Genomic DNA, 26,995 nt, shown 5'->3' with positions numbered 1-26,995 from the left:
CCAGGCAAGAATCCTGGAGTGGGTTGTCATTTCCTCCTCCAGGGGATCTTCTGAACCCAGTGATCAAATCCACATGTCTTGTATCTCTTGCATTGGCAGGCAGATTCTTTACCACTAATGCCACTAGTGCCACCTGGGAAGCCCCTGGATTCAGAGGATCTGGGTTTAAAATCCAAGTTCTGTATTAAGAACTTGAACAATTTTTGAACTGTCTTAACCTTTGTTTCCTTGTCTATGTGTGTTTGCTTACTCAATCATGTTCGACTCTTTGTAACCCCATGGACCATAGCCCACCAGGCTCCTCTGTCCATGGAATTCTCCAGGCAAGAATACTGGAATGGGTTGCCATTTCCTCCTCCAAGGGATCTTCCCACCCAGGGATCGAACCCAGGTCTCCTGAATCTCCTGCATTGCAAGCAGGTTCTTTAACCACTGAGTCATTGGGAAAACCCGTCAGAAATTCACTGTGAACATGTGAAATAATATCTGTCTAGCAACCACCAGCCTTTCCATAAATATTAGCCTTGCTTACCTGTCTGGCCTCATCCAGCCCAGCAAAGCCCACTCAGTACTACCACCAAACTCGTAGACATCTGTGGTCTCATCGGCCATGAAAACACCAGCTGTATGTTTTTGTTCACAGCAGTCTTCAAGCCCTCGCTCCTCTCCTTTCCTTCTTGTCCATCTGAAGTCCCGACAACTCCCAAATCTTCCCTGACTCGTTTAGACTCAGAGTCTTTCTCAGCCCTTAGTGTTATTCTCTTCTCTCTCAGTGCTCCCTTACCCTGTTCATCCCCTTCCTCTTCCTTGACAACCAGGTTACCCTCAGATAATAAGGAAAAACTGGCAGGGTCTTCCTGTTCTTCCTAAGCAATAGCTTTCACCCTAAATTGCCTCCCACATCCAGAAAGTAGCCAAGGATGTCTTTTCTCTTTGGCCTCTACTCTTCTCCAGTGTCCCCTACTCCCAGGATGATGGAAAATTAGAGATATAGACAGGATTCGTGAGGATGACAAACTCAGCTCTTATTTACACACTGTATAATAGCAGTTGTTCCCACCATTGGTCTAAAAATCTGAGCTAGAACATAAGGTCCTTGAAGCTGCTAAGCAACATCCATATACTGCAGTCTTGTCCATGAAAACAACAGTTGTGTATTTTTGTTCACAGCGGTCTTCAAGCCCTTCCTCCTCTCCTTTCCTTCCTGTCCATCCAAAGTCCCAACAACTCCTGAATCTTCTCTGCCTCCTTCAGACTCAAAGTGGGTTTTATTAAATCTCAAGTAGCTTTCAAGGCTATGCAGATAACAGATACTTGAAACAGCCAGATGTGTAGCAATATGGAGCAGTGTGGACAGTGGTTTAGCAGACAATATTTGACCCACCTACAATAAACACATAAACTTAAAAACACATCATCACCCTCTGCAGACCAGATATAACAATCTTTGGGAAGACTTGGTTTTCAGGGCACAAAATCCAACCCCTCATTTGGGATTTTGCCAAATCATGGCAAGCCATTGAGAAGTTCTCCATCTGCCTTGTTTTTCTTAATAATTCACTTCAGGCCTCTTGGAAACACTCTCATAGGATACCTAAAATCTTGGCATTCATACTTTCAGTTATTTGGCAAACACACACACACAAGACCCAGAAAATGACGGAACAAGGGTTATTCCATTTGCAAAACCCTATAACACAAAGCAGAATTTTCTTCTCAGGCTCTAATTAGCCCATCCATTCCTCACATACATGAACACTAAAATGTCCCGTTAAACAGTGGGTCATCCATCAACGTGTGTGGTGCCCAGCAGGATCTCAGCACAAAATCTAACTCTGCCAAGAAATTACCCCCATAAAATTGTCTCATGACTTCAACTCCTACAGTGATAATACTTAGATCAGTAATAAGAGAATTTTCAAAAGCTACATTAAAGCCTTAAAATGCTATTCATAACTGAAAAACATAAGAACTATATTAATGTAACAAACCATTTTCCTTGACAGACAAGCAAGGAATGAATTAGAAAGGCAAATCTGGGGGACAAGTCAAGTTGCAAGGAGGGGGAAGGGTTATTCACTGTTACATAAAGCATCTTCACATGCTTTAAATTAAAGAAGGTCATGTCACCTTAAACACATACAGAAAAGTAATCACCTGTTGTCGAGAAATGTACCCTGGCTTCTTAGAAATTATAGAGCATAATTGTGTCACATCAACCATATTTATTTTATGAGAGGAAATTTTTTAGTCCATATCCCACTTTGATGGAATATAAACCTATTATCCTTTTATGCTTTCTTTTCTACTACAAGACCCTTCTCTCCATCACCCATACTTTGGCCTACCATTCGTGATGGTCAATTTTATGTGTCAGCTTGGCTATAGGCCTCAATTATTCAATCAAATGTTAATTTAGGAGTTGCTGTGAAGGCATTTTGTAGATATAATTAAAGTTGACTTTCAGTAGAGGGGATTATCCTAACATAATCAGTCCCTTGAAAGGCCTTAAGAGGAGAACTGAGGCATTCCCGGAGGAGAAGCAATTTCATCTATAGACTGAAGCTTCAGTTCCTTCCTGAGTTTCAGCCTCTCCTTCTGAACAGTGGATTTCAGAGCTCCCACAATCACATAAGCCAATTCTTTGCAATAAGTCTCTTAAAATACACACACACACACACACACACACACACACACACACACACACGGGATAACTGGCTTGTTTTAAGTGACACCAAGAAGGTAATGATTAGCTACTATGAAACATCTTAAGAACTAAATATTTCACAAACAAAAATAAGGCTTTGGTCAAAATAAACAAAAAGTCCAATAAGTGGGCTATTATTCTGTAGCCCATCTAACATTCACAGAGACCTCATGCACAGCTCCTGATTCAGATCACTTAGGACAAGCCCTCTTTGACATTATCAGGAATACAGTGACAACTAATTCACAATAACACTAAATCAGATATGTGAGACAAGAGAGAACTTAGCTGGAATATGATGAAGGTTTTAAGTGGGTTTAGATCTCGAATTTCACTGGTTCTACATTCTGAATGCACCCTTTAAGTGAAAGAATTGTCTACAATTAAATTTGATCTTGGGGCTTCCCAGGTGGTACTAGTAGTAAAGAACCCACCTGCCAACGCAGGAGACATAAGAGATGAGGGTTCTATTCCTGGGTGGGAAAGATCCCCTGGAGGAGGGCATGGCAATCCATTCCAGTATTCTTGCCTGGAGAATCCTAAGGACTGATGAGCCTGGTGGCCTACAGTCCCTAGGATCGCAAAGAGTCAGACACAACTGAAGCAACTTAGCATGCACGCATGCAAATTTGATCTTAGAAAAACATGTTTAAGGTAGAGGGGAAAATAGCTAAATAGAGAATAGGAGTTAAAAAAATTCTCTCTGGGGTGCATGCTTAATCTTTTCATTATTCTTTACTGCTGACACAAATTCAATGATCTAAAAATGAACAAAAAGAAATGACACAGAAAAAATCACGCAATAAAAATTACACTAACATTTCCATGGCATTTGATAACCTAAAATTTAGCATGCAGTTAATCATTCTTATGAAAACTCCTGCTGATTTTCTTCAAAATGTACAGGTAATTCATTCAGTGTAGTAGACTCATTCCACCCTCCGGTAGAGAAAAATGTAGCCTTTCTATCACGATCTGTCAAAAAACTCAGAATCATGCCAGTTACGACAAAAGTTGCTGCTAATTCCAGGAAGGTGGAGGGCTAGAGTGTTTGTCAGAATTCTCAGAACAGTGTGTTTGTATAAATCAAAATCTAGACACTTAGGCCTCTGGGAAATGGGGCCATTAGCTTTAGAATTAAACAAGCTACTCATAGGGGATCAACTGCGATTAACTTTCATTAGCTAACATTTGCCCTCTCAGTGGAGAGAGAAGAGTGCTGTGATGTAACAGCAGAGAAAAACCAAACAGGAGAGAGGGTGAGGAGATTACAGAGGGCCTCTGGCAACTGTTACTATCCTTTGGTTACACTGAGTGTTTATCTCTTGGCTTACCTGGGCTAAAAAGACGAGCAATAAAATGCTACGTGGCCCATGTAAATAAGTAAAATTACATTAGATCCACAAATTATTATATTCCTGCTAAAAACTAGGGCTCATTTGTTAATTTTCCTTTCTGCCTCCTTTGTTCTTTTTTTGCCCACTTCATCCGTATCATCAAATCAGAAATTTCTTCTCTGTTATCGTCTCTCAGTTCTACATTCTCCTTTTTGTCTTCCTACTACTAAGTGCTGAAAAACAAGGAAGACCAACTATGACCCCATTGGTTGGATGAACCACAGCCCCAGAGGAAAGAAGAAAAAGATTAGAGAACCCAGGTCATTTTAGACCAGGTCACTATGGTAGACAGCTTGACATTTTCTCTGGCTTCTTTCTTTTTTTTTTTTTTACCAGATACACTTCACAGACTGTTCCCTGTTTCAACGTCCCATGCCATTCAGGGTTCTGGGCATAAAGGAGTCAGAGAGATAGAGACCTTTGCTGTGGAAAGCACTAAGAAATATCATACTGTTCTTTCCCTAGCTTCTTTTGTGTGCCTGGTGGGCAGGGAGAAGGACCCTTGACAAGCCTTACTCACAGTCACAGGCTGTGCTCACCCTGCCCTGAGTGTCCCCCTCTCCCTTTGTGAAAAGTACACTTAATATGAAGATGGAGGGTGGCAAGAGACCTGCTCATACCCAAGATTCTAATACAGGCTGGGCTCCAGAAACTACAGGGCATGAGGGAGAGTGTGCAGGGTACATGTTGTTTAAAAAAGATTATTCAATATTATGAAAACACATTATTTTTATTTGGAAGGTAAAACATACCTATTGTTTTAATAATACAACCTATCTCCTGAGGTTACATAGATATATGGAAAATGGATCCTACATTTTCAAATGGGAGGAAAGACACAGAAGTGCAACATCAGCAGACATGTATATAACATTTTTGTACTTGTCAGAATGGAATGAAATTTTATAAACCTTAAAAAATACCATTCTAGTCATTAGCTGTCAAAATGTACAAAGCAGTAAACTGTGAGGAAGGAAGGGGTTTCCACAATTCAGGATTAAGACTTTGGTACTGCTGATCCATTCTCTCTGCATGAGGCTCCTTGGAAGATCTGAAGCAGCCCTTTTGCCCTGTCCCACCTTCTGGACATCCCTCTTCTTTTTGCTCTCCTCTCTGGACTCGCAAATACCAGTGCAGTGACTCAAAATCATTCTTACCATTAGACATACCTGGTCTAGATAAAGGAAAGGTTTGATGCAAAGAATACCTTTGCAGGTGGACACTCCTGTGCTGTCTTCTTTGTGGGTGGAGAGACAGTGACTGGGTTTTGGTTTATGCTCCAATCCTGTCTGCTTTCCTTTCTCAGATGCTCCCAAGCGGAAACTCTGGGACCGGGACACAGAAATCTCAAATTGTTTGATCACCTCCTCATCATTGTCAGAAGATGTGGACAGCTCCTCATCATCTCCAAAGCTGTTAACTGGAAGCAAACAAGAGCCATGAGTCTTCTATGGGGCCCCCAAGAAAACAGAGACAGGTAATCCAGAGAAACAGTGGCCAATTAATCTGGATCAAAGCAGACCAAAGGTGGGTAGAAAGAATTTAAAGCACTTTTGAAACACAAGTTTTGAGTCCAAAAGAATGAAACAGGGAAAGAAAGCTCAGAAGGGTAATTAGAACTACTGTGCTAGAGGTCAAAGAGAACACTGGTACCCCCTTCCCTGTGCCGCCCCCCTGCCAGCACCCTGTAACCAACATACTGAGCCCTCTTGTTGAGCTGGGCAGCCTGCTGGGTCATTATGCTGCTGACATGTGCTCACGACTGGGAATAGGACCAGCATCTGGTCACACGTGTATCTTATGTGTATTTCTAGCTGGTGGTGATGAAAAATATGCTCTTTGCCTCATCTCAGCTATTAACACACAGAGTGAAGACCCAGTTCAGAAAAGAGATATTAGCTACTGAGATCTTCCAAAAGCTTCCCAGATTTGAAAAGCGACACCACATTGTATGTGTCTTAAAAAATAATGAATAACTAGTTTATACTAGAAATCCCTTTCTCCATCGCCAACAACCCAACCCAGACGCTCTGAATCATTCGTACCACTTCCCCCACCCCGCGCACTGGTCAGTCCTCTTTGTTTCTCCAGCAGTATCTGATCATTCCTGCCCTTGCCCATGTTGTTCCTTCTGCCAGAAACCCTCCCTCCCCAGGTGTTTACCTGGCTGACTCCTCTCAACTTTGCGGTCTCAGCTTGACTTCATCCTAAACACTTCCCTGATTGTTCTACCTTAAGGATCTTTGTGGGCTTACCTAGACAGCATATTAAAAAGCAGAGACATTACTTTACCCACAAAAGTCCACCTAGTCAAAGCTATGGTTTTTCCAGTAGTCGTGTATGGATGTGAGAGTTGGACTATAAAGAAGGCTGAGTGCTGAAGAACTGATGCTTTTAACTGTGCTGTTGGAGAAGACTCTTGAGAGTCCCTTGGACTGCAAGGAGATCCAATCAGTCCATCCTAAAGGAAATAAATCTTGAATATTCATTGGAAGGACTGATGCTGAAACTGAAACTCCAATACTTTGGCCACCTGATGCAAAGAACCGACAAACTTGAAAAGACCCTGATGCTGGTAAAGATTGAAGGCTAGAAGAGAAGGGGACGACAGAGGATGAGATGGTTGGATGGCATCACCGACACGATGGACATGAATTTGAGTAGGCTCCAGGAGTCGGTGATGGACAGGGAGGCCTGGCGTGCTGCAGTCCACAGGGTCGCAAAGAGTCAGACATGACTGAGTGACTGACCTGAAGGAGTTCTGTTCCCTGCACTTGATATTTTTTTCTTTCTTCTCCCCAATAAATTCCGTAAAAATAAAGATATCCCCTGTTTTGTTATCTGATGTCTCTATAGTATGTAAAACAATGCATGCTGAGGAGTAAGTACTTAATTAAACACTTGTTGAATGTTGACTGGATTGATGAATACCCAGTGTTTTCTCTCAAGCCTGAGCCCTTCTCTCACCCCCAACACTCACACATGATCCCTGTGTCGGGAATATTCTTCTCCAGTCCCCATCTAAACTAGTCAAGAATCCAGCTCACCACTAAGGTCTCAGCAGAGGTATCACTTCTTCCAGAGAGTCCTTCCTTGATCTCTTAAGTCAACTTTAGGGATTTAAGGCTCCTTCCATGTGCTGTAAAATCACGCTCTAGCCTGTCCTGCCAGTGCCTCCTCCAGCTTTGTGGCAGAAATTACCTATTTAACTGCCAACTGTTCCATCTAACTTGCACACACCCTGAGGATAAGAAGCACATAAGACCACCCACCCCTGTGTCCCTGCAGGCACTCTCTCTGTGTCAGGCACAGGGCAGATGACACGGTAAATATCTGCTGAATATGGACTGGAAATATAAATAATAGGGAATTATTTTTTAAACATTTCCTCTTTTCATCCAAAACTCACAGTGGTTCCAGGGAAGGATATGGTTGTTAACAGGACAGTGGGTCCTGAAGATCAGTTAAGAATTAGAGGCTAGGAAGAAATTTAAAGGCCATATTTTAGGCAAGAGAAAATACTTGAAAACACTCACCTGGCCAAAACATTTACTCTCTGGCTTAAGAGCTGATTTTCCTGAGGCTCTTTGGAAGCAATTATTGAATGTCTTTAATGTGCCAGGAAGTGTCCTAAGTGTCTTATACATATCTCATTTCGTCCACACAAAACCTCTATTATTGTTCCCATCTTTCACATATGAAAATTGAGGCAGAGAAAAGTCTACAACTGTCTGAAGATCACACTGCCAGGAGAAGGTGGAACCAAAATTTGAAACAAGGCAGTCTGTCTCTAGAGGTCACACTTCTAATCACTCTGCTGGAGAATCGGAGAGAGGTGGTAGAAAGAACTCTTATTCTTTGTGCTCGCTCATATTAGCTAGCTGAGTCTATGCGGCTGAGACTCCATCTCTCTGACCCTGTTTCTTCATTTGTGGATCACTTCTAATGTATGGATCATTTTCCAGGTCTTTTCTGGATCTAAATTCTCTGACTCCAAACTTTCTACCTGACAGGTGTCAACATTCAATCTATTTCTCTCTTTTATGGAGTAGCTGATCCAATGACTTAAGAGCATATTGTTTTCAGCTCACTCAATTTTATTGTTATCTGGGACCAGACCCATGGCAAGACATTGAAAGCTAAGTGTTAGAAGAGATTCCATTACCATCCAATAGAACACCATTACAATAAACAGTCTCCTCAAGTCTCAGTGTGCTAGTCATAGTTCTCTAGCATGGGATGGACCATCACATATGGAAGAGATCCATAGACTAACAGGACCAAAAAACCAAAACTAAACTTTCCCCACCTTTAGAGTATAGGACCATCTACACGCCTGGGAGGTACTCAGGGGGATATATGTACTGGAGAAGTGGCTGTATTAGACATCCACTGGCACTTTTTCCAACTCTGAGATTCCATTCCATGTGTACTACTAGGCCATTTGTATTCCATTAGTATTACTATACCAGGCCACATGGCCTGCCTCCTGAGAAATCTGTATGCAGGCCAAGAAGCAACAGTTAGAACTGGACATGGAACAACTGACTGGTTCCAAATCGGGAAAGGAGTACGTCAAGGCTATATTTTGTCACCCTACTTATTTAACTTATATGCAGAGTACATCACGCGATATGCTGGGCTGGATGAAGCACAAGCTGAAATCAAGATTGCCAGTAGAAATATCAATAACCTCAGATATGCAGATGACCCCACACTTAACAGCAGAAAGCGAAGAAAAACTAAAAAGCCTCTTGATGAAAGTGAAAGAGGAGAGTGAAAAAGTTGGCTTAAAACTAAGATCATGGCATCTATCCTATCACTTCATGGGAAACAGATGGGGAAACAATGGAAACAGTGACAGACTTTATTTTTTGGGCTCCAAAATCATTGCAGATGGTGACTTTAGCCATGAAATTAAAAGACACTTACTCCTTGGAAGAAAAGTTATGACCAACCTAGACAGCATATGAAAAAGCAGAGACATTACTTTGCCAGCAAAGGTCCGTCTAGTCAAAGCTATGGTTTTTCCAGTAGTCATGTATGGATGTGAGAGTTGGACTATAAAGAAAGCTGAGTGCCAAAGAATTGATGCTTTTGAACTGTGGTGTTGGAGAAGACTCTTGAGAGTCCCTTGGACTGCAAGGAGATCCAACTGGCCCTCCTAAAGGAGATCAGTCCTGGGTGTTCATTGGAAGGACTGATGTTGAAGCTGAAACTCCAATACTTCGGCTACCTGATGCAAAGAACTGACTTATTGGAAAAGACCCTGATGCTGGGAAAGATTGAAGGTGGGAGGAGAAGGGGACAACAGGGGATGAGATGGTTGGATGGCATCACCGACTCAATGAACATGAGTTTGAGTAGGCTCTGGGAGTTGGTGATGGACAGGGAAGCCTGGCATGCAGCAGTCCATGGGGTCACAAAGAGTCAGACACAACTGAGCAACTGGACTGAACTGTATTACTATTAAGTTACATACTATTAATATACTTAATTACATTAACATGTATTAATTGTATTAATAGTGACTAATATCATTAATAGTATACTATTGTTTTACTATTAAAACTTTTCAGAGTCAAAAGTCATCAATTTCAAATTAAGTGAGTTAGTCCACAAGTATCTCCTCATATATAAAATTAAGAATTAGAATTCATTAATTTAACAGTGTGGGGTCCCTGATTTTTTTCCCAGTGAGTCACTGATCATCCACAGAGCCCAGATTCTCCTCACTCAATATAATAACCATTACTGAGTCCAAGCTAGCTCTGCCCGCTGCACGACAGGCCAATGAATCCGATTCTCAAAGGGTTGCGGCAAGGAAGAGACTTTAATCGGAGAGTCGGCTGACCAAGAAGTTGGCAGGCTATCATGTCAGGGCCTGGTTGCCAGGTTCTTTATAGATCAGAGGTTGGGGGGCAGGGGGCAGAGCGGGGTGAGGAAACAAAGTAAAAAGACTATTCAGTCCTTATAAATGTCCCCTAGAATGCAGGGGGATGTGCTAGTTTCACTTCCTTAAAATCCTTCACAGTTGGGCTGCTCAGGTTATCTCCCTGAGGCAGACCATTATGTATTCTTATAATACCAAAGAAGGGTTAAAGTCACAGAAACAGATCCAGCATAAATTTAAAATTACTCTTCCCTGTTGCATAATCATAACAGTAATTATAATGTTTCCCATTAACTAAACATAGACTATATGCCAGGTGTCTTCTGGGGACTTCACATATATTATTCCATTTAATCACCACAGCAACACCATGAAGTAGGGATAATTATTATTACTCTCATTTTAGAGATAGGAAACAGAGGCATAAAGAGATTAAGTAACTTATCTTAGGCAAAAAAGTTAGCAAAGTAACAAAGCTGGGACTTGAACATAGAACCTCTGTTCTTGGTCAGTGCACAAATCATCAGACATTATTGCCTCAGGACACTAGAGCCATATCTAGATTACTTTCCAGAGTGCGCGAGAGGGGGTTTTGCCATTCCCACTCTGAAATCTGCCAGGACATTGCTTCCTTTGTGAGGAGAGAGCAGTGGGAAGAAGAGTCACCCTATATGAGAGTGAACGCACCCAGGCTGCAGTATAACTGGTCCATTCTCCTCATGGGATTCTAAATGCAACTGCACATGCTATTCTAAGCCTCAGTCCTCAAGGATCTCAGGAAATTCTCTGTCTAAAAATGAAACCTATCATCTCTCCTAAAAACCCACTGGTAGCAACAGAAGTCAATAGTGGTGCTATTATAACAATAAAAGCAATCCCATATACAGCATTGATCATGAGCCAGGCACTATTCTAGAAAGTTACATCTGATAACTTATTTACTCCTCACAATAACCCAATGAAATCAGTACTTTATTATCCCCATTCTGTGAATGGGGAAACTGAGGCATCATGAGGTCAGTAATTTGCCACAGTGATAACAGGCAAACATTAATAAACATTGTAACCAGGATTCAAACCCAGGTGGTCTGGCTCCAGCATCAATATTATTATGACCACATTATGCTCCTTCTGTCATCTCTTGCTTGAAGGAAAAAAATCCTGGTCAAAATCTATACAACTGTGTTTGGTCATTAAGAATATAAAATCACATAGGTTGGGTTAGAAAGGATTTTCATGAGGATCCATCTATTCTCTCATTTTCACAAAGAGAAACCAAAACCCAAAGAGGCAAAGTGTATACCAAGCCAGGACCAAATGGAGGTCTCCAGGTTTCCAGGTCAATGGTTTTGCCACATTATTTTCCATGTTCTCTCACCAATCAGTTATTTTCTCAAATTCAAAATTTGATTCTTACCTTTTTGAAAGTTCCCAGCTGCTACTTTCTTTGTAATGAGTCTGCATCAACAACTAAAGAGTGGATCTGGATTTCATTCAACTTAAATCTTTGAAAATCACTAAGTCTTTGCCAACAAAGGTCCGTCTAGTCAAGGCTATGGTTTTTCCTGTGGTCATGTATGGATGTGAGAGTTGGACTGTGAAGAAAGCTGAGTGCCAAAGAACTGATGCTTTTGAACTGTGGTGTTGGAGAAGACTCTTGAGAGTCCCTTGGACTGCAAGGAGATCCAACCAGTCCATTCTGAAGGAGATCAGCCCTGGCTGTTCTTTGGAAGGAATGATGCTAAAGCTGAAACTCCAGTACTTTGGCCACCTCATGCAAAGAGTTGACTTATTGGAAAAGACTCTGATGCTGGGAAGGATTGGGGGCAGGAGGAGAAGGGGACGACAGAGGATGAGATGGCTGGATGGCATCACCGACTCAATGGACGTGAGTTTGAGTGAACTCCAGGAGTTGGTGATGGACAGGGAGGCCTGGTGTGCAGCAATTCATGGGGTTGCAAAGAGTCGTACACGACTGAGCGACTGAACTGAACTGAACTGACTGAAGTCTTGTCTAAGTTGTGGCACTTAATTTTCAGACATAAGATAGTGCTTTCTGAAACACAGTTCAAACCTCTTTCAAGCTAAGCACTTGGGAAATAATATTTAATACAAATGGAAATTTGTATTAAAATCATCACCTCTTCATCCAATTAGCTTGCTAAAATAACAGAGAAAATGTTGCACAAATGCCAAGGATGTGGACACATCTTGAAGTTGAGATTGTTCACTTCACTCAGTCACAGAATTTGGAGAGATCTTAGACACCACCTCAGTATCCACCACCAAAGAAAAGTCAGACTCTTCTGCAATCTTCCTGATGCATGGCCACCCAGCTCCTTCCCTCTGTTTACAAACTATTGAGTTGCTACTGTGGGCTTCTTGCACTGACAGGAAGTTCATGACTGAATGAAAAGGGAGAGTTATCTATAGATCCATCAATACCAAGTCTCTATAGCAGTGCAATCAGAATATTCCTCCCTTTGATTTTTACTGAATCTTTTTTTTTTCTTGTGAACAGAGGCAGAGGAAATGCCATCTTCATCTTTCACAACGAAAAGACAGGAAAGTGGGGTCTCAGTGCCCAGAAACTGCCTGTCCAGGTCTAACATCAGTGAAGGCAGAATCTGGAGTCAAGCTGCCTCTATGAATCTGGGACCTTCCATTTGCTGGTCTGAGATCTAAGCAAGTTCCTTAATCTTTCTGAACTACAATGTCCTTATCTTGATATTCCTTACATCTTAAAGTTGTTGATAGGGCTAAGTGGGATAAATCATGAAAGGGGGAAAAAAATGCTTGGCATATGATATGCTAAAAAATGTTAATGATTAATAATGATTATTATTATTACTCCTCATCACAGCAGTGCCCTATATGGAAACCCATCTAGGAAGCCCTGCCATTTATAAGCAAAGGGAAGAATGCCTATTCTTGCAGGGTCTGACTTGAAAACTCCTCAGAACTGTTTCAGGGAAAGGATGAAAGAAACGAGGGCTGGAATAAGAGAAAATTAAGCTGACAATGTGGGTTGTATCAGCTTCCTTCCCTCACTATGCATTTTTCCAAGTTTAGAGGTGGAGCACTCTGTAAGAGTTGGCAGTGCTGTCTGGATGTGGGCAGTGCTGTCTGGATGTGGGCAGTGCTCAACACCTGCTCATTTTGTTGTTTCTTTTAAGGCAACAAAACCACCAACTGGTGGTGCAAAGAGAGGCTTTCTTAAGCCTGTCTGCTGCTATTTTACAGATGGAGAAAGACTTTATAAATGATCAGTGCAGATCCAAACTTATTAATTCCTTCCCACCCACATAGGAGCAATTAGGTGGAGGGAAGTACTGCTCATATATTGTAGATGGGACATGGAGACATGCAGAGGTGGGTTGTGCTCAGTGGTGCGGTACCTGAGTGCTCATTTTAGCTACAATTGCAAGAATCCCTAATATACCAGATTTCTCAGTACCTACAGCAAGTGTTTGCCCAGGGTGGTTGGATAAGGATAGAAATAAGAACAAGAAGTTGGTTAAAGTGAAAAAAAGCACAAAGGGAGGGTCAAAGGTGACAACTGCCCCTCTCAGATCCTTAAAAAAATGACCACATTTTTAGATGCATAATCCAGTCATTTTTTAACTCAAACAGGATAGGAAAAGATTTATATAAACCATCAACCTTGATTTTTTTTTCAGACTATGCTCTGTGGAGGTCTGGGATTCCACAAAGGAGCTTCAATGCCACCCACGGTAAAAGTAAAGATGTGGGTGGTTGCTCTGAGCAGGCTGAGCTATACACTCTGTACAATCAGGGCTGTTTTGCTTTAATTCAGTTTATATTTTTATAAGATTCTGTTGGGAAAAAATAAAAGTCCTGACATTTTTTTAAAGGTTGAAAAACATTGATATAACCTAACTCATTCATTCTACAGAATAGAAACAAAGGCTGAGACTACTTAAGGCACATACCTATATGTCGGCAGCTAGTTAGTGGCAGAGGAAGGATTACAAACTGGTTCTCCTGTGCACACTTGTTATGTCACCCTATACCTTGTATGAGATGTTTTGACAACTCCATTTCATATATGAACAAAGAGATGGCACTTGTAACAGCTAAATATTAATTAGTCACATGGAAAAACTTTTATGAGTAACATAAAGATCACTGCACTAGGGAAAAGTTATAATATTGAAGATTCTAGTTATGACAGCAGCAGAGTACATGACTTGAACTAACCTAATAATAATTATAAATTCATGTAAAAAAATTAAACTATCTGAAGGCATAGAGAGTGAACAGAAGGTAGAAACTAGAGGAGATCTAATTTGTTAAAGAAGAAAACATTACTGGATGACTACATGGTTATACTATTTATCTGCTAAAAGCATTCCTAAGTCTATGAGGCACAGGGCATCAAGGACTCAGGCAGAAATCACAAGCCTTATTGACCTGAGGTGTCAGAGGGCAGGATTCAAGGCAACCAGAGCAACTGGAAATGGAAAAGGAAATCCTAGAAAAGAGAGACCCAGAGAGAGAGAGAGAGAGAGCTCCAAAATCTGCATATGAATTTAGCTCAAGCATTTGGCTGAAATCTGTACTATGTATACATATGGAAAAATTCAAGAAAATTAGAAAAAGTAATAGCTAGAGGACTAAAAATTTGATTAGACATTTTGTCTGAAGCCTGTCCCAGCAGAGTCTGAGTTAGGAGTTTGAATTTGGCCAAGGCAGAGTAGCTTGGTAGACACTCCAGATTTTCTGTTCAAACTTTAGAAGGGCTAACACTAGAAATTAGACTGAGTAAAACTGAAATAAGTCCAACATAACAAACTATAAACCATTATACTCAAAGGAATCAACTAGTAATTTCACTGTTGAAACTAGGCTAAAATGAAAAGCAATACTCTTTACAGGAAGATTAAAGACTCCAATATCTTTATAACATTTGATCCACAATGTCTAGTATACAATCAGAAGTCACTAGACATACAAAGAAACAAGAAAAATGTGAATCACCAAGGAAAAACAGCATTCAACTGAAACTAGCCTCAAGATGACTCAGATTTTGGATGCAGAAGACAACATCTTTAAAGGATCTATTGTATAACTTCAAAGAATCAAAGGAAAGGGTGATCATAATGAACATAAATAAGGATAATTTCAGTGGAGAAATGAAAACAATATTCAAAAAACTAAATAAACTTAAAATTGAAAATTAAATCTTCAAAGTTAAAAAATTCAGTTTGCTTTTTAGCAGGTTGGACATGGCAATGAATTTTGAAGGAGCTCAATAAAAAGTAATCAATCTGAAGAACATAAAAAATTTGGAAAGAAAATAAACAAAACCTCAGTGAACAAGGATAGCATATCTAGTTGTCTGAAATATGTATAACTGGACTTCAAGGAGGGAAAAACAAAACAAAAATCTGTGGAAGAAAAGTACTTGAAAAAATAAGAACTGGGAGTCACCCAAATGTGCTGAAAAAACATACAGAAAAAAATCAACATACAGAATCAAACATTTTAATAATCTAGCTCAAAAGTTCTGCAGTGAGGCACATCATTGTCAAGTAACTGAAAATCAAAGATAAAACAAAATATTTAAAAGTAAGAAGAGAAAGAGAAATGCATTGCATACTAGAAAATAATAAAACAAAACTGTCATCTCTCAGAGACATTGGAAGCCAAAACACAACAAAATGATACGTTTAAGAGCTGAAAGCAAAAATAAAACATCAACACTAAATCCTATATCCAGAGAAATCATCCTTCAAAAAAGTATGTGAAGTAATACATTTTTATGTAAATAAAAAGAGTATTCATCAGACCTTCATTTCAAGAAATGTTAAAGGAAGTTCGTCAAAAGAAAGGGAACTGGCAACAAACTAAATCTCAGATCTAAGGGAAGGATTGAAAAGCAATGGTAAATATGTGAGTAAAAATAAAAAATATTGGATGTTTTCTCCTTTTACTTTTTCTGAAAGACAACTGAAGAAAGTATATACTCTTCTGTGGGAGTGGAGAGTTGACACTGTGGAAAAGTAAAACATGAGATAACAATAGCACAAGGAGAGGGGAAGGAAGTGACTTATTCTGTCACAAAGTTGTATAATGTGACACACAACAAAGAGCAAACATAAAGCAGTACAATACTAACTCTAAGTGGACTGTGATAAACTAAGGATGCATGTGTAGTTCTTAGAAAATCCATGAAAAAAGAAAATACGAATGTGTATAGCTAAAATTTTAGAGGAATTTAAATGGAAAACTAAGCACATAGATGATTAACACAAAAAGAAACTAGTAAGAGCAACAGAAGATGAAAATCAGAAGCAACATTTAGAAAGCAAATAGCAAAATGATATACTTAAATGCAATAATTTCCACACATTAGATGCAAATGAAATAAAGACCACATTTGAAAGTAAAGATTGTCAAACTGAATAAAAAAGCAAGACCCAATTATTTAATGACCATAAGTACAAATACAAGTTATCAAGACAAGTTAAAAGCAAAAGGATTTAAAAAATAAGTTATTCAAACTGTAAGTATAAAGAAGTTGACGCAGCTATTAACATCAAGACAGTAGTTTTACCAGAGAGGAATTATATTTTAAAACAATAAAATGATCAACTCATGAAGACATAAAAATTATAAGTGTGTATGAAACTATTAACAGGGTTTCAAAACATGTGATGGAAAAACTAACCAAGCTCAAAAGAGAAACAGACAAACTCAAAACAAAACTAGAGATTTTGACACCCTTTTCTCAGTAGTTAGTTGATAGAGAAACTAAGAAAAAAATCAGTAAGTGTATAGATTTGTATGACTCAACATACAGTCCACTGTGATAATGTGACTTAAAAAGAAAAAACATTCTGCAGTTTTGAGGTACAGAGTTCTATGAAGGTCAAATAACACCAACATCTATACAACTCTTCCAGAAAGCAGAGGAAAAGAGAGCATTTCTCAATCCACTTTATGAGGCCAGCATAATACTAATGAAAAAAACTGACAAAGATGTCACAAATATAGAAAATTATATACCTATATCCTAAAGTTTAACAGGAGGCATTCCAATCTACTATACCAAAAGCAATAAAATATTCCTGAGAAAAAAATTAGAGAAGACTCAGTATTGTTAAGATATTAATTTTCCCAAATTATTCTGATTTAATGCAATCTAAACCAATATTTAAGCAGACATTTTGTAAAATTTGACAAGCATACTCTAAGGTGTATAAGGAAACATAAGGACTTAGAATATTCAAAATAATTTTTAAAAAGAACAAAGTGGGAGTACCAACCTACCTGCTTTTAAGACTTACGATACAGCTACACTGATCAACAATTTGATAATGGCAAAAAGGTAAACTAATTAATCAACAGAATTTAGTCCAGAAATAGGACTACGGAAATATGGTCCACTGTTTTTTTGTTTGTTTTTGTTTTTTAAAAAAGATTCCAAAGCAATTTAATGGGGGAAACTGAAGTCTTTCAAATAAGTATGCTTGAGCAAAACGAATTTTATTAATAAAGTAGAACATCAACCCATAGTTCACACTATGTGTGTGGGTATAAAAATTAATCATAGATTGAACTGTAAAACTTTACAAAACTCCTAGGAAAAAACATATAAGAAATTTTTGCAACCCTAAGATATATAAGTCCATATAGTCAAAGCTATGGTTTTTCCAGTAGTCATGTATGGATGTGAGTGAAAGTGAAAGTGTTAGTCACTCAGTTGTGTCTGACTCTATGAAACCCCATTGACAGTACCCACCAGGCTTCTGTGTCCAAGGAATTCTCCAGGCAAGAATATTGGAGTGCATTGCCATTCCATTCTCCCGAGGATCTTCCCGACATAGGAATCGAACCCAGGTCTCCTGCATTGCAGGCAGATTCTTTATCAACTGAGCCACTAGGTGATCCCAAAGAAAGGCAATGGAAAGACTGTTCAAACTTTTGCACAATTGCACTCATCTCACACGCTAGCAAAGTAAGGCTCAAACTTCTCCAAGCTAGGCTTCAACATGTGAACCGAGAACTTCCAGATATTCACTCTGGGTTTAGAAAAGGCAGAGGAAACACAGAGATCAAATTGCCAACATCCATTGGATCATAGAAAAAGCAAGAGAATTCCAGAAAAATACATCTACTTCTGCTTTATTGACTATGCTAAAGCCTTTGACTGTGTGGAGCACAACAAACTGTGAAAAATTCTTCAAGAGATGGAATTACCAGACCACCTTACCTGCCTCCTGACAAACCTGTATGCAGGTCAAGAGGCAACAGTTAGAACCAGACATGGAACAACAATCTGGTTCCAAATTGGGAAATGAGTACGTCATAGCTGTATATTGTCACCCTGCTTATTTAACTTATATGCAGAGTATGTAAAATGCCAGGCTGGATGAAGCACAAGCTGGAATCAATATTGCCAGGAGTAATATCAAGAACCTTAGGTTTGTAAATGACACCACCCTCATGCCAGAAAGTGAAGAGGAACTAAAGAGCCTCCTGATGAAAGTAAAATAGGAGAGTGAAAAAGCTGGCTTAAAACTCAACATTCAGAAAACTAAGATCATGGCATCTGGTCCCATCACTTCATGGCAACTAGATGGGGAAATAATGCAAACAGTGACACACTTTATTTTCTTGGGCTCCAAAATCATTGCAGATGGTGACTGCAGCCATAAAATTGAAAGACACTTGCTCCTTGGAAGAAAAGCTCTGACAAACCTAGACAGCATATTCAAAAGCAGAGATAGTACTTCACCGACGAAGGTACGCCTAGTCAAAGCTATGGTTTTTCCAGTAGTCATGGATGGATTTGAGAGTTAGACCATAAAGAAGGCTGAGCACCAAAGAATTGATAGTTTTGAACTGTGATGTTGGAGAAGACTCTTGAGAGTCCCTTGGACTACAGGGAGATCCAATCAGTCAATCCTAAAGGAAATCAGTCCTGAATATTCATTGGATGGACTGATGCTGAAGCTGAAACTCCAGTACTTTGCCCACCTGATGTGAAGAACTGACTCTTTAGAAAAGACCATGATGCTGGGAAAGATTGAAGACAGGAGAAGGGAATGACAGAGGATGAGATGCTTGGATGGCATCACTGACTCGATGGACATGAATTTGAGCAAGCTTGAGGAGTTGGTGACGGACAGGGAAGCCTGTCGTGCTATAGTCCACGGGATCACAAAGAGTCGGACACAACTGAGCGACCGAACTGAACTGGACCAACTACGCCAAAATCTAGAAGCAACCCATACGTTCAGCAACAGGAAAATGGATTAAACAAGTTATGGCAAATCAATGCAATGGAATACTAGTAAGCAAGAGGGCTGAACTATTTATACCTCCAACAATATGGATGAATCTCAAAAACATTAAGCTAAGAGTAGTGGGAAAAAAGTCAAAAGAGTACAAATAACATAATTCCATTTATATACTATTCTAGAAAATTTAAACTAGGACACTATGTCGGAAAATAGATCAGTGGTTGCCTAGAGGGGGGCAAGGGGGAAGTTACAGAGAACAATGGATTACGAAGGAGAATGAGGATACTATCGGAGTGATAAAAATGTTCGTTTTCTTGCTTCTTGTGATGGTTTCACAGAATGTCAAAATTGACAAATTGGACATTGTATACGTGTGTGGTTTATCAATTGCACCTTGGTAAAGCTTTTAAAATGTGAATCGAAGTAAAGCTGGTTCCCATGGCAGCCTTCTCTCTCTCCCCCACTGCAAGGTACTGAAGTTCTGTCTTCCCCTTACCAACTCAAATATTCCCAGCCATTTCTGGGCAATTGAGAAAACTCAAAACCAATGAAATCTAGCACTTGTCCTTCTGCTCTAGCCCAAGGAGAGAAGTTTGAGGACCACACCAAATGGAATGTCTCTCTGATCCCCTCTGTGTCCTCCTGGGAAACTCTCCTGGCTTTCTGATTTATATTCGAGTTACTAGATAAACCTTGAGATGTAGGCCACAATGTAGTTCTTGTCTGACTCCTCTGTGTCCCCAGTTACTGGACCCTATTTGCAACAGTCAGGAGCCACTAACTCAAGTCAAACCTAAAGAGCCCTTCAGACAGATAATGCTGACACAGCCTGGATTCCCCTGCTGCCACATTCAGCTCACTGTTTATTCTCGTGAGCCAAGTGTTTGCCAAATAAGCCCCCAGTTTTCCTGGCATCTCTGGACAGATATGTGTAAAGCTAGTTAATGTGTAAAGCTAGCTATGTGAATGGTCCTCTATCCAGGGCTACTATAGCCTCATTGAAGCTTATTTCTCTTCCCTTCCAGGCTACTAACCCAGGATAAGAAATGAAGCAACATGAAAGGATTGAGAGGGAGAAGGAAATGGCAACCCACTCCAGTAGTCTTGCCTGGAGAATCCCATGGACAAAGGAGCCTGGCGGGCTACAGTCCACGGGGTCGCAAAGAGTCAGACATGACTGAGAGACTAACACACATACACATTGAAAGTGAAAATCACTCAGTCAGGTCTGATTCTTTGATACAGTCCATGAAATTTTCCAGACCAGAATACTGGAGTGGGTAGCTGTTCCCTTCTCCAGAGTATCTTCCCAACCCAGGGATCAAACCCAGATCTCCTGCATTGCAGGCAGATTCTTTACCAGCTGAGCCACTAGGGAAGAACAGGTCTGACTGGGAAGATTACAAAAAGCCTTCTCTCCAGGTAGTATTCTGAGTAAGACCTATATTTGTACTCATTGGGTCCTCATTTCTCACTATTTTGGAGTCTCTCAAATAAAAATGTTTTCTGAACACTTGGCTTTGACAATTACTCTAAGCTGTTTGATTGTTGTAACAGGGCTAACCTGAACTAGTTGCTGCTGCTGCTGCTGCTAAGTCACTTCAGTCGTGTCCGACTCTGCGACCCCAGAGACGGCAGCCCACCAGGCTCCGCCGTCCCTGGGACTCTCCAGGCAAGAACACTGGAGTGGGTTGCCATTTCCTTCTCCAAATCTGAACTAAAGTAAGTGCTAAATCATTTACTTGCCCGATAAGCTCTGATAATTTGTATGCCTCCTACAAGGGCATCTCTTGATAGGACTCAAGCGTTGTGTTGTCTTCCTACAATGGTGGTATTTACATACAAATTAATGACCAGGACTGTAATTTACTCTGCTGAGAATGAAGTGACCTGATAATTAAATTTCTGCACATGCAGAGAAAACATGAAACCAGAATGCTTGTTCTTGCTTTCTTTTACCCAACCCCCAATAGTTCTCTCTCACTCGAATGAATCCTTATAAGCAAATGTGAATCAACATTTTAACTTACAAACATTCTGATTAAGAAGAAAAAAAAAATCTCATTGCCATGGATACTAAAATGAAGGGCTTGGGATATATTAGCAAGGCTGAGAAAGATACTGAACAGATCGCATACTTTGCAGGTGTTGAGTTTCTAGATTTCTATAATAATTGTTCAATTTATTCACTCATCTTCCCATTCCATGCAGCAAATCATCCTTAAGGCAATTTCCAAAGTTGTTTTATCTTGAGGTAAAACTCAACTGTAGCCCAGTCAAGCTACAGTGATAATTTCTATAAGGTAATTTCCGTGTCTTCAGCACCAAATTCACAGTAAATATACCCAAACATATCATGATAACTGAAAAAAATATAGACTGAACATACTCACTTAGCTAAGTAACAGCTTTTTGAGGAAAAATAAAAGCAGAAAAGCTCTATTCCAAAAGTCACACAATTTGCACATCAGATATTCAGTGGTGGTATGCACATATCATAATAATAGCCCCCCTAATAATCTCCCTGAAAATTAGATAATAAATAATGTTTCTCCATTTTCAGAAAAATTAATGGAATATTTTCTAAATGTTCCATTTTTTCCCATACAGCTTTGGATGCCCATATGCTTTGGGTGCCTATTATCACACATATGCTGATAAGCACAAGTAGGTAATAACAGAAATGAATATGAACAAAGAAATATGAACATCATTTATCATGCTTCTATGAAGTGACTTAGGAGCAGTGGCAGGGCTTCCCTGGTGGCTTAGTAGTAAAGAATCTGCCTGCCAATGCAGGAGACATGGGTTTGGTCCCTAGGTCTAGATCCCCAGCAGAAGGAAATGACAACCCACTCTAGTATTCTTGCCTGGGAAATCCCAGAGGAGCCTAGCAGGCTACAGTCCATGAGATCTCAAGAGTCAGGCATGACTTAGTGACTAAATAACAACAACATATCATGCCTCTTTCTTTAACATGCTTTGTCATGCACATGCATACTCATGGCTATGACTATTACATGGCTTACACAGTCCAGCTATAGTTTCTACTGATAAAATGATGCAAATAAATGCATTAAAATTTCATAGGGTACCACAAAAAAACACCTCAATTTTCAGACACTGAACCAGTTGAACAAGCCTAGCACCACTGAATGAGAAATGCTGCCCTGGGTACAGTAATGTCCCTTGTTCTCTCTATATTCTTAACTGCCATGAACAGTTTACCTTCTATGACTTTTCTTACTTACATTTTCTAAGTGGGTTTTTCTGTAGCTGTGACTTCTCTAACACCTTCAAAGAATTGCAGTCTTAACTCATTGTTCTCTAGTCTGTCCTCTTAGTGTCTAACATACAATTAGAAATAAAACAAATGCTTCAGTAATTGATAAACACATAAACTTAAAATCAGTATAATACCATATTAGTTGGAGTTCTCTAGAGTAACAGAACCAAAGTAGAAAAAAAATACATACACACACACACAACTGGCTCCCATGTAATTATGGAAGCAGAAAAGTCCAAAAAACTGCAGTTGGCAAGCTGGAGACCTGGGAGAGCCAGTGAGTCATTCCATCCTGACTGAGAGAACCAGGAGAGCCAATGGTATAAGTTCCAGTCTGAGGGCAGGAGAAGATCAATGTTCCAGCTCAAGGAGTCAAGCAGGCAGAGCTCCCCCTTGCTCAGGTTTTCAGTTGATTAGGTAAGGCACACCCACCTTAGGGAGGGCAATCTGCTTTATTCTGTTGACCAGTTCAAATGTTAGTTCAGTTCAGTCGCTCAGTTGTGTCTGACTCTTTGTGATCCCATGGACTACAGCACAACAGGCTTCCCTGTCTGTCACCAACTCCTAAAGCTTGCTCAAACTCATGTCCATCGAGTCGGTGACGCCATCCAACTGTCTCATCCTCTGTTGTCCCCTTCTCCTCCTGCCTTCAATCTTTCCCAGCATCAGAGTCTTTTCTAAAGAGTCAGTTCTTCACATCAGAGGTGAAAGTATTAGAGCTTCAGTTTCAGCACCCGTCCATCCAATGAATATTCAGGACTGATTTCCTTTAGGATGGACTGGTTTGATATTATTGCAGTTCAAGGGACTCTCAAGAGTGTTCTCTAACACCACAGTTCAAAAGCATCAATTCTTTGATGCTCAGCTTTCTTTAGAATCCAACTCTCACATCCATACATAATTACTGGAAAAACCACAGCCTTGACTAGATGGACATTTGCTGGTAAAGTAATGTCTCTGCTTTTTAAAATGCTGTCTAGGCTTTTCAAGGCAATGGCACCCCACTCCAGTACTCTTGCCTGGAAAATCCCATGGACAGAGGAGCCTGGTAGGCTGCAGTCCATGGGGTCGCTAGGAGTTGGACACGACTGAACGACTTCACTTTCACTTTTCACTTTCATGCATTGGAGAAGGAAATGGCAACCGACTTCAATGTTCTTGCCTGGAGAATCCCAGGGACGGGGGAGCCTGGTGGGCTGCCGTCTATGGGGTCGCACAGAGTCGGACATGACTGAAGCGACTTAGCAGCAGCAGCAGGCTTTTCACAGCTTTTCTTCCAAGGAGCAAGCATCTTTTAATTTCATGGCTGCAGTCACCATCTGCAGTGATTTTGGAGCCCAGAAAAATAAAGTCTGACACTGTTTCCACTGTTTCCCCATCTATTTCCCATGAAGTGATGGGACCGGTGCCATGATCTTAGTTGTTTTCAATGTTGAGTTTTAAGCCAGCTTTTTCACTCTTCTGTTTCACTTTCATCAATAGGCTCTTTAGTTCCTCTTCACTTTCTGCCATAAGTGTAGTGTCTTCTGCATATGTGAAGTTATTGATATTTCTCCTGGCAATCTTGATTCCAGCTTATACTTCATCCAGCCCAGCATTTCACATGATGTACTCAGCATATAAGTTAAATAATCAAGGTGACAATATGTCAAAATCAAAGGAGCCTTGATGTGCTCCTTTCCCAATTTGGAACCAGACCGTTGTTCCATGTCCAGTCTAACTGTTGCTTCTTATCTCGCATACAGGTTTGTCAGGAGGCAGGTAAGGTGGTCTGGTATTTCCATCTCTTGAAGAATTTTCCACAGTTTGTTGTGTTCCACATAGTCAAAGTTTTAGGCATAGTAAATAAAGCAGAAGTAGATATTTTTCTGGAACTCTCTTGCTTTTTCTATGATCCAACAAATGTTGGTAAATTGATCTCTGTGTTTCCTCTGCCTTTTCTAAACCCAGAGTGAACATATGGAAGTTCTCAGTTCATGTACTGTTGAAGCCTGGCTTGGAGAATTTTGAGCCTTACTTTGCTAGCGTGTGAGATGAGTGCAATTGTGAAGTAGTTTGAACATTCTTTGGCATTGCCTTTCTTTGGGATTGGGATGAAAACTGACATTTTCTAGTACTGTGGCCACTGCTGAGTTTTCCAAATTTGCTGACATATTGAGTGCTGCACTTTCACGGCATCATCTTTTAGGATTTGAAATAGCTCAGCTGGAATTCAATCACCTCCACTAGCTTTCTTCCTAGTAATTCAAATGTTAACCTCATCACAAACATCCGCCCAGACACACTCAGAATATTTGACTAACAATCTTGTTACCTCATGGCCCAGTCAAGTTGATATATAAAATTAACTATCACAAATACCATATAAAAGCCAAAGGGAGGAAGAATGCCAAGAAGAAGCAGAGCATGCACAAGTTTTAATCCTAGCTCTGACAATTTCCAGTTGAATAATCTTGGGTCATCAATAAACCTCAGTTTACTCCTCCTTAAAAATTAGACCAGCTTTTTGTTCTTGCTATTCAGAAGCCTGAGGCCATACAGAACCTCTTGTACTACAAACTCACAGAAATGCCGATAAAATTAGAAAGACACCTGGTATTAGCCCAGAGGGGTAGCCAACTTGTTTGCAGGTCACAGACTGATATCTCAGATATGAATAGCCTTGGGATCATGCAAGGCTGGATTCAGCACCTCAGCATAAGACTTCTATTCTTCATTTACACCCATGGCTGATTCATGTCAATGTATGGCAAAACCACTATAATATTGTAAAGTAATTAGCTTCCAGTTAAAATAAATAAATTAAAAAAATAAAAGTGACTAAGGAAGCAAAAAAAAAAAAGACTATTACTCTTTAAAAAATGCTGCCCCTTTCTTTGAAAAGAGGACTAGTAAAATTTCATCTAACAGTTTGTACTTAGAGAAGTGGGAAGAAAGCTTGCTATTTGTTTGAAGCTGTGAATGGAAAAAAAAATTATCCTGTGAGAAATAAAAACATCAAGTCTTTACCTCTTACAGAAGTATAATATCAATGCAGGGCAGAAATCTGAAAGCAAGAAATTACTAAGCAAATCCAAGAGATTTTGTACTAACAGAGGCAAGTACAAAATTGTTCACTTCCATAAGCAAAAGTACAGGGGATTATATCCATCACCACATTCAAAAACAAATGCCTTCTGAAGATGAGCTCACCCACAAACACACAGAAGATAATACATAAGAGGCATTAAACTAGCATGAGGTGAAATGCAAAACAATCTAAGAATATATAGTAATCGTAAGCATATGTGGAAGAGTTATAAAAATCAGCCATGTATCAGGCCACAAAAGAAGCTTCAAAAATACAGTTAGACCACATTTTAATTTCAATGCAGTTAGAAATAAAACAAGACTTTTTTAAATTATAAAAATGCTTCTGGAAACCAGAAACCACAATTTTAAATAATTGATGGGTCAAAAAAAGAAACCCTAATTGGAATGATAAAATATTAATAACTAAAAAATAATGAACACATCACATATCATATACTTGTGGGATATAGTTAAAGTGGTACTTAAAGAAAATTTATGGATTAATTTAGAGTATATATTATGAGTCAAGAAAAAGATGAAAAAATTAATATGATAGAAATGTCAACTCAAGGTATTATTGATCAACAGATTAAACCAAACTACACAGAAGAAATAGAAAAGAAGAAAGCAAATATTAAAAAAAATATATAACTATAAAGAAAACACTAAAAAATACAGAAGATATTATAAAAACTATCTTTTAAAGATAAACCATTGACAAGGTTGATTCAGACAAATATAACTATAGACACTGTGGGCATTTAAGAATCACAAGAGAAAAAAGATTTAAATGTTTTTTGAAAAGAAAAAATAGAAAACACATAGACCAATAACCACTAAAAAAAGTAAAATGTAGAAAAACAATTCAAAAGGGACATATCACATGCAGATGGATTTATATGACTTTTTCTAGCCTTCAAAGGAAGGTAACTTGCTCTTTTATATAAGCTATTCTAGAAGGGAAAACCCATATCATTTATGAAATCAAAGAAGGTAATTTATATAGTAACTCAATTTCTGATGATCCTAGTTATAAACATCCTAAAGAGCAGCAAACAAAATTGAAATGTATTTTTAAAAATGCACTGAAAATAAAAATTGAGAGACATTTAAATACTTGGAAATTATCTAAAGTATAAATAATCACGCTAATATAATCATCTCAATAGATGTATAAAATCATTAAGTAAATTTCAACACTTTCAAGAGTTTTTGCGATTAAAAAAAAAAACTCTTCAGATACTAGGAATAAAAAGAAACATTGTCAACCTGAAATAGATAATCTACCATTCATCACACTCAAAGATAAACTTTAACATTCCTTACAGACTATACCAGGTTGCTCAGATGGTGAAGAATTCTCCTGCA

The 26,995-nt window shown here is 39.4% G+C and overlaps 1 protein-coding gene across 1 annotated transcript in view; it reads right to left on the bottom strand.

Annotated features, from left to right (window-relative positions):
* SYT16 (synaptotagmin 16) overlaps positions 1-26,995 on the bottom strand; it is a 307,290-nt gene that overhangs the window by 39,883 nt on the left and 240,412 nt on the right. Inside the window, exon 4 of the mRNA XM_059890700.1 lies at positions 5,312-5,524. Within this exon, the coding sequence (XP_059746683.1) occupies positions 5,312-5,524 (213 nt within the window). The remainder of the gene's footprint in view (positions 1-5,311; positions 5,525-26,995) is intronic.

The sequence above is a fragment of the Bos taurus genome, chromosome 10 (genome assembly GCF_002263795.3).
Source record: "Bos taurus isolate L1 Dominette 01449 registration number 42190680 breed Hereford chromosome 10, ARS-UCD2.0, whole genome shotgun sequence".
Taxonomy (NCBI): domain Eukaryota; kingdom Metazoa; phylum Chordata; class Mammalia; order Artiodactyla; family Bovidae; genus Bos; species Bos taurus.
Note: the sequence above shows the minus strand (reverse complement) of the source record. Positions and strands in the feature narration are given on the sequence as shown.